The sequence below is a fragment of the Humulus lupulus genome, chromosome 3 (genome assembly GCF_963169125.1).
Source record: "Humulus lupulus chromosome 3, drHumLupu1.1, whole genome shotgun sequence".
NCBI classification, from domain to species: domain Eukaryota; kingdom Viridiplantae; phylum Streptophyta; class Magnoliopsida; order Rosales; family Cannabaceae; genus Humulus; species Humulus lupulus.
In genome coordinates this window covers 235,639,018-235,648,250 of record NC_084795.1, presented here as the reverse complement: position 1 = coordinate 235,648,250, position 9,233 = coordinate 235,639,018, and the positions used below count along the sequence as shown (strand labels likewise).

General features: G+C 41.4%; 1 protein-coding gene across 1 annotated transcript; it reads right to left on the bottom strand.

Annotated features, from left to right (window-relative positions):
- Window positions 1-8,218: 8,218 nt before the first annotated feature.
- LOC133825476 (uncharacterized) lies at window positions 8,219-8,539 on the bottom strand. Its single transcript, XM_062258408.1, has one exon. It carries the CDS (start codon window positions 8,537-8,539, stop codon window positions 8,219-8,221), a length of 321 nt encoding a protein of 106 aa, XP_062114392.1.
- Between the last annotated feature and the right edge of the window lie 694 nt (window positions 8,540-9,233).

Sequence of the window (9,233 nt, the reverse complement as noted above, 5' to 3'; positions counted from 1 at the left end):
CATGCTAAAGAGATCAAGGCGGCCGAGGAAAGGCTCGCTGAGCAGCATAAGGTGGTCGAGGCCAAGCATGCTGAGGAGTTGCGAGCAGCTGAGGTTAAGATCGCCAAGCTCGAGGAGGAACTGAAGGAGAAGGAGGAGTCAATTACTAGAATCACTGCCTCCAAGGAGAGGTATAAGGAGGCCTCGCTGATAAACTACCAAGAAGCCAACAAACTTCAAACGGAGTTGGAGATCAGGCTTAAAGAAACTGCTGACCTCGAGGAGACCAATGCCCACAACCTAGAGAAGAATGAGGGAGCGGCGTTCCAGTGCTACTACATGTTTTGGAAAAGCAACCCCAAGGCGGACTTTACCTATCTACCAGACCCTATAAGGCAGGCTGAACTGGGGAAGTGTATTGCTCGCCTGGAAGAAGAAGAGAAGGCTTAGGGATTCCATGAGATATCTTTGGCAACAGGCATTGAGGGCATCAATGAAGATGTCGGGGCCACAGTCAACTAGCAGACACAAGAACCTCGGCAGGATCCTTCTGCTGCTTCACAATAATAATTTTTTTTTAATTTTAATTTGTAACTTAGGACACACGAACTACGGTTCGTGATGTCAAGAAAATTTATTTTATTGATGCATGGGCATCTTTTCCTTTTAATCGACAATTACATCCGAGCAGCAACTCTCGTGGTGTAAAGGATTTTACTTTTGATATTATAATATTTTCACTTTATTATAACGTTTGTTCACTTGACCAAACTTAGCATAGCACTTTGTTTTGATTTAAAAAAATTTAAACAAAATTTTGAAAAATAATCTAAATACCGTAGCATGCTTTCCCTTATTTTTCTCGTGTGTTTACTTATACTTGTTGATATGCTTTGCTTACTTACTACCTTATATGCCCCCCAAGTGATTGAGGAGCTTAAGGTCCTCGGTCACTTGCCTTGACCAAGACCTATTCGAACATTACTGCTCATAATAGATACTTATAAAAATGATAATAGAGCAAAACAACACACGTAATGAGCAAATACTTGTAATAAATACAATAATTGGCAAGAATAACTGGCTACACACAGTTCCTTTTATTTCTCGTAATAAATGGACAATCGTGTCTATACGAGTGATCATAAATTTGATCTTACACTTATAAGCGATTAGTCATATAGTTGACTAACCCTTGCTCATAAACTTGTAAAAAGTGAAATTAATAAAAGCCAATTCCTGAAAAAGAACCGTTTATTGATAAAACTTGCATAGGTGTTGTCCATTCCAATAACGAGGAATGATATCTTCATTTAAGCGAGCAAGTTTATAGGTGCTGGTTGAAGGAATTCTTCGATTTGGTATGGCCCTTCACAGTTAGGTCCAAGCACTCCAGCAACTTGATTGCGGGTGTTGAGAAAAACTCTTCTAAGTACCAAATATCCCACATTAAACTTTCTTTCCCGTACTTTAGAGTTGAAATACCGAGCGACCTTTTGCTGGTAAGCTACTACTCGGAGTTGAGATTGCTCACGCCTTTAATCGACCAAATCCAGAGATTCCATCAATAACTGACTATTAACGTCTTGATTGTATGCCAACCTTTGATGCGATAGAAGATCAAATTCAATAGGCAACATAGCTTCATACCCATATGCCAAGGAAAATGGAGTATGGCCTGTTGCTATTCGGTGGGATGTTCTATACGACCAAAGGACTTCAGGTAACTGTTCTGACCATGCTCCCTTTGCTTCTTCGAGCCTTTTCATCAGTGTATCCTTTAGTGTCTTGTTGACAGCCTCAACCTGTCTGTTTGCCTGTGGATGAACTATTGAAGAAAAACTCTTTATAATCTCGTGCCTGTCGCAAAAATCTGTGAACAGATCGCTGTCAAACTGTGTGCCATTATTTGAGACAATTTTTCTTGGCAACCCATAGCGACACACAATGTTCTTGACCACAAAATTCAGAACCTTATTGGTCATTATTGTTGCAAGTGGCTCATCTTCTGCCCACTTCGTGAAGTAATTAACAGCAACCATGACATACTTGATGTTGCCTTTTCCCGTGGGCAAAGACCCGATCAAATCTATCCCCCATACTGTGAATGGACAAGGGCTTTGCATCTGGTTTAACTCATTAGGGGTTGATCGCGGTATCTTAGAGAATCTTTGGCACTTGTCGCACTTTCGAACAAAATCCACAGAGTCTTCATTCATCATTAGCCAGAAGTATCCTTGCCTTAGGATCTTTTTCGATAAACTCTGCCCCCCAGCATGATCCTCGCAAAAACCTTCATGGACTTTTCGCATTAATTCTTTGGATTTTTCCTTTGTAACACACCTTAAGTGTGGCATTGAGTACCCCCTTCTGTGTAAAATTTCGTCGACCAGGATGAACCGAGCCAATTGCCTCTAGAGGGCTCTTGCTTTGTTTCTGTTCGTCGACAGTATTCCATGCTTCAAGTACTCAATGAAAGGGGCCATCCACGTGTCTGTTGCTTGGATTACCAGGGAGGACTCTTCTGCTTGGATGCTTGGCATGGACAATCGTTCAACTGGCACTATATTTAAGGTGTCAGCATCCTTTGCACATGCTAACTTGGCCAAAGCATCAGCGTTTGAGTTCTGGTTGCGAGTTACCTGCTGAAGAGTATATTTTTCGAATTGTGCCAACAAATCCTTTGCTTTGTTTAAATAAGCAACCATCTTCAGACCCCCGACATGATATTCTCCAGTAATTTGATGAATGCCAAAAACTTGTTGGTGAAAATTCTAACGATTAAAATATGCGCAAGTATACACAGTCACAAACAAGTAATACAGTGATAGAGTATCAAAGTTCGTCTCCACATGGACTTTTAACTAAAAAAATGCAATATCAACTAATAACAATTTACAATTCAGTAACCAAATCAAGAGAGAGATTGAGTGATAAATTATGGAATTAAATGTAAGTAAGCAAATTTAATTAAGCTAAAAAATCAGAGACCAAATGAAGTAATTCTGTGTAAATTTCAGATGTGAGAAAATAGATCTGGGTGGTTAATTCCCCTCTGTTTCGTTCCAGTTGTTACAGCAATGGCTCAGCAATTATATCACAGTTAACAGATTTCATAAATGCCCAGCAAGTTTTTCCCAAAACTTACAATCTATTATCTATAACCCCCTCAACACATTCCTGCATTAAAATCAGGTTATAAACAATCCATCAAGCACCAAATCTTCAGTTATACAAGGCAGCAAAATATTCCTATTCCACTACTCAAAATTACCTAAAATTAGGTAAGTTCTTGCATCAATGGAATGGGTTCAGTTGGATATCCCTTTTCCAAGTTAAATCCAGCTCAATAAATGCTAAATATGGCCAATAATTAACATTCAATTAACATTCCAACACATTCAATTGAACAGTGATATCAAAATCTTAACCATGCATTCAAAATATTAATTCATACAAAGGGTTCATAACCACCCAAATCCTCAAAAGCTTAGTTCATAACTGAAATTATAAAAACATAACTAGAACTTAAAAGTTCCATAGAGTATGAGCAGAAAAACTAGATAGGAAATTAATACAAAAGGAGAGGTGAAGATTAGAGAGATAGATGAGTGATGAGCTCAAGTCCTCCTTTAGAGCGTCTGCCTTCTTCTCCTCTGCTTGGTACTTCTTTCTTCTCCTTTTTCTTCTCTGTACTTCTCTCCGAAAAATATGCAGAAAACTTGAATGATAATGGGTCTCCCTTTTTTCGGCTACTACCTCCCTTTTTAGGGTACTTGGTTTACCCTAATTAGCAAGTCAAAGTCAATCTTGCCCCCTGTCCTTTGCCACATCACCCAGCTGACTTAATTGTACAATATTCTAGCCACCTCAGCGCCACTTATGTCTCATTAAGTCCAGCTCGCATTTGTCACGTTTCCTTCCTGGGCTCTGCCAATTGCTACGGTGATGCTACCACATTGAAGCAGCAACATGCATTTTCCAAACTTGTTGTTTCCTTTTTGATTCCAAAGTCCCCGATCACTTATTTCAGCTTCCTTTCCTGTTTAACACATACACTAAACTACATAAATCACTCAAAAATATGACAATGCAAACACAAGGTCCCTAGCTACACAGACATACTAAATTATACACAATTACATGAAATACAAACACATTACTCTTTTGTTTGGTTTGAAAATTAAGTTTAAAGATATGAAAATAACTCTAAATCTTAGAGTTATAAACACCCCAAACTTAGCCTATTGCTTGTCCTCGAGTAATGATAAAACAGAAATAAATAAACACACACACAAAACATGAGAGAGAGATCTAAATAATTCAGTAAGGCTTAGTGAACAAGTTGCTCTCAGAAAAGTGGAATGGAATGAAATGATGCAGTGTTAATGCCTTGACTTTATATGCTGTTTTTCTCAATTTCAGTACTTAGGATATCAATAATACCTCCCTAAAGTCACCTAGCCAATAATATGTACAAATGCTTCCCACCTACACCTTGAATTCCTCTAACAACTGCTCCTTGGTCCTCAAAATTAACTATTGCTCCCATAAGTTGGATTAGTGCACTCCTCTCCACTAATGTAGTCTAATCTTATCCCCTCGATCAAAAGGACTTTATTAAGCTTGTAATGTAAGGCTTTGGTTAGGATACGGTTAAGGATGTCATTTAACTAGCTCATAACCTAACCACCTCACTTGTCAAGAACCGAGCCTCCTTATTATGATTCATATCTCTCAAACTCGCTTCCCCAACATTTCTTTTATACTCACAAAGACATATTGCTCTAATGTACTTCTCTTGCTATTATTTCTGAACTTTTCTACTATATTTTTTTTTGTTTTTTTTTTTTATAATATTTTTTTTTTGTGTTTTTATTATTATATTTTTTTCTGTTTTTTTTTATTTTTAATTTTTTTAAAATTTTTTTTTTTTGTATATGCAAGGAAATACTAAAGACAAGTAAAATAAACTGTATAACATATAGCAAGAGAATTGGTTTGATTGTATATATGTGTTTGTCTTGTGAGCTAATTCCCCCACCCCAAACTTACATCCCAACATTGTCCCCAATGTGGCTGATATTGAAATTTCGGATTAGCTCACCACAAAGCGACACTCACCTCACTCACCCCAAACTTAGTGTGAAGAATTAATTCTTGACAAGTGAAAGCAACTAGGTTGGGAGGTGTGTGGAAAGTTCATGTTTAGGATGGGATATGTAGCATGCAGGATCGGGATAAACAAGAAAAATAGGCTTATAGGCTCAAAGACGGGGTCACTAAGGGAACTTGTTATATAAGGGAGGCTAGAAAGGCTCAAGCGTCCAAAAATGGCCTAGATCATTTCTAAGGGATAAGATTAGCTAGGATTTCGCCTCAAGGGATGCACTAACCAATTCTAGATGCTTAAAATTTTACAAACAACAGTCATTTGAAAAACTCAAAACAAGGTGGGATAACAAAAGTACATCACTATTGATTAGAGCCTAAGAGGAAGCATCAATGATATCCTAGCAGTTCATCAAGCATAAACAACATATAAAATCCAGGCAGCAAACACAAATGGAGTGAGCGGAAAAAATTCATCATCGAGCAGTACACTAAGCCAGACTAACTCATCAAATCTCTCAAAGACACATTTGACAACACACAAAAACAGAACCACAAAAACAGTTACTGGACACTAGATAACTAACAACTAACAGATAGAACAAATATACAAAACACAGTACAGAAACTATAAAATAGATGTAGGGAAAGGAAACCCCCTGTTACTCGGAGTCCTCTTGAGGAACATCCGCATTGGGAGCCGATGAAATTGTCCACGGGTGGAGTAACTGAGGGAATTGGGGAACCACTCGGGGTGTTGATTTCTTCAACGTGCGCTCCAGGATCACGTCACGCTGCTATTCATACGACCACCAAGATTGCAATCGGCCACACATTTCCTCCTGCCTCAGATGCATTTGTTGCTGCATCTGTTTGAACTGAGTGAAGCACTCCAGTAGGGGATCACTGGCCGAGGCAGAAGCGGAAGCCGAGGTGGAGGCTGAGGCTCGAGTTGCCTTGGGAGCTCGGGAAGGGCCAAAACTGACGGGCCCTTTTGGATGCAGCAACCCCTCCTCGGGCCAAACGGGAACTCCAGCGTCACGGCACAGGGCAGTGACTGTGGCAGGTAAGAACAGCTTCCCCGTGCCTCGGTGTGCACAGTCAAAGATCTCTTGGGCCAATACGGTCCCAACATCAACAGGGAGTCCTCTCTGCAGGCAGAAGAGCATGTATGCATGATCGCGACTCACGGTGGAATCATGTGATGTGGGGCAGAGAGTTGTTTGGACAAATGAGTATAAGCATTTCATATCATGCTCCAGCTCAGTCCTCCGAAAACGCAGATTTCCCTGGTCATCCAAATCCCAAACAAAGTCAGGCTGGGCTACTACGGGCATAACTTCTTCTAGTTCATCATCAGGCACTTGCCCTTTTCTAGGTGTAAAATTGCACTGAACTGCTTCCAATGCAAACAGACTGTTGATGGCTGCAGCAGAGAATGGGACCACGACCTGCCGTACGATGACCTCGGTTGGCCATTCATGACAAAGAAAATTTGCGTAGAACTCTCACACAATCTCCATGACCGCGGGCTCGGGTTGCACAACAAAATCTTCCCAGTGACGATCGCGAATCATGGTGCTCACCCACTCGGGTAGCTCCTCAATCCCAGCTGCATCGGTTACCAACCCCCTCTCCATGTAAAAATCCCTGGTGGCTACAGTGTTGTGGTATTTTGCCTCTGCCGTTTTACAATAAAACTTCGTGACTTCATGGAAAGGTTTCCTTACCTTATGCGCCACTTGTTTAATTCTCGGCATTGTGGGACTCGGTCTAGAAGGACGGTGAGGGCTTGGGCTAAGGAGAAGAGCTTCGGCTGGGGGCTGGGTCTGACAGTAGCTCTGGTTGGGTTGTTGACGAGATTCTTGGGCTGGAGAGAAGTGGTGCTCAACTGGGACACACGGAGCAGGGATGCCGTAGGCGTGGGTCTCGTCTGACCACAATGGAGGCAGGGACTCTCGGGATCACTGGAAAGGCTCACTCGGCTGTCCAGGGTCGTGGCTGGTGATGTGAGGTGGTTCTCGGTCTGGGGTCGCCGTGGGTTGTCGTGAGGGTGACGAGATGGGTCGTAGGGGCGGAGTCGTGGTTAGGTGAGATGGAGAAGGCGATGGGATGGCTTGGTGGCTGTTGTGATGGGTCCGATGGGTTCGGCGGTGTGATGAGATGCACGGATGGGATGGCTCGGAGTGGTGAGAGGCGGAGCTGGGTGGCTTGGGCGATTTCTGAGGTTGGGGTTTCAGGGGCGGCGGTCAACGAGGGGCCTGAGGGATTTCTGAGGTTGAGGTTGGCGAGGGTATACTCAATATAAATATATAGATATATATATATATAGAATAAAAGTAAGATACTTATATATATATGATAAAAGTAAAAGACTAATATAATTAATATATCAGAAAAGTGACATACGAATATATATAGATATATAAAAGAAAAGTAAAAGTAACAACATCTATATATATATATATGAAGTATACCCTCAATGTGATGCGATGTCAGGTGCATGGGGTGGGCTAATGTGAGGTGGATGGGTTGACTACACATGGGGGCCCAGTTGACTTACTCATAAAGCCCAATAAAATAATAGAGATAGATGGACCCTTTTTCTTTGGTTTTGAAAACAACAGGCCTGTTGGGTCCACAAATAGACAGAATAATACCATTACTTGGTCTGAAAAAGTTAAAACGTGCCCAATGATTGCCCAAGTATTTTTTTCTATTTCAGCACGTGCCAGCTTCTCACTTTTCGGATCAACCCACCTCGATGAAACCCCGATACTTCTATTTTTGACCCAGACTCATTTAGTTGATGCCTAGTGTTGCTGACTAGTTGCTATAGCAACTAGGCAGCAATTCTTTCCCTGCGACCCTGCTAAATGCTGAAGCAATGATATAGCAATCAACCATTCCAGAAAAATAACGCCTCTGCCCAGACTTCTATTTTCAGCTTATTCCCAGCTTTATCAACTCCTGGCTGACCTGCTGCTTTATGCTCTTTTTTTTTTTTTCAAGGGGTAATACACCCCAAACTTAGTTACATCCATTATTTATTTACAACTGTCTCTTTCACTCATGGGTTGCCCAAATGTGCCACAAGAAATGCATGGCAACCCATAGCCTTTCTCCTTCAAGCATCCTTCAGACTGACGGAGGTCTTTTCTCTGTCAACCTCCCCACCCAAATAACGCTTCAGCCGCTGTCCGTTAACTGTGAATTCTCTTCCTGATTTTTCATCTTTCACCAGGACAGCTCCAAATGGATACACTTCCATCACAGTAAATGGTCCAGACCAACGGGACTTAAGCTTTCCAGGAAATAGCTTCAGCCTGGAGTTAAACAGTAACACTTGTTGATTTTTCTCAAATACTCTTTCCTTGATCCTGTTGTCATGCCATTTCTTCATCTTTTCTTTATACATCTTTGCATTTTCATAAGCAAACAACCGCATCTCGTCCAGTTCATTCAGCTACAGCTTTCTTGCTTCTCCAGCAACTACAAGATCCAAATTTAACTTCTTCAACGCCCAAAATGCCTTATGCTCTAATTCTACAGGAAGATGACACGCCTTCCCATAAACTAAGCGATAAGGAGACATGCCTAAAGGAGTTTTAAAAGCTGTACGGTAAGCCCAGAGTGCATCATCTAATCGTTGGGACCAATCCTTCCTGCTGGGATTCACCACTTTTTCAAGAATTCCCTTAATTTCTCTGTTCGAAATCTCTGCCTGCCCATTGGTCTGCGGGTGATATGCCGTGGCTATTTTATGCTTTACACTGTACTTAGCTAATAAGGCAGCCAAGACTTTGTTGACAAAGTGCATCCCCTCATCACTGATTAGTGCTCTTGGCGTCCCAAATCGTGTAAAAACATTTTTATGCAGAAATTTCATTACCACTTTGGCATCATTCGTTGGACTAGCTACTGCCTCCACCCATTTCGATACATAGTCCACAGCCACTAAAATGTAGAGGTTCCCAAAAGATTGGGGGAAAGGCCCCATGAAGTCGATGCCCCACACGTCAAACAATTCCACCTCCAAAATGCAATTAAGAGGCATTTCATTCCTGGCTGAGATGTTACCCACTCGCTGGCAGCGGTCACAGCGTTGAACAAAATCGTGGGCATCTTTAAAGATGGAAGGC

Excerpts from the sequence above, each read along its gene's own strand:
- LOC133825476 (XM_062258408.1), bottom strand. The coding sequence starts at position 8,539 with ATGCGGTTGTTTGCTTATGAAAATGCAAAGATGTATAAAGAAAAGATG.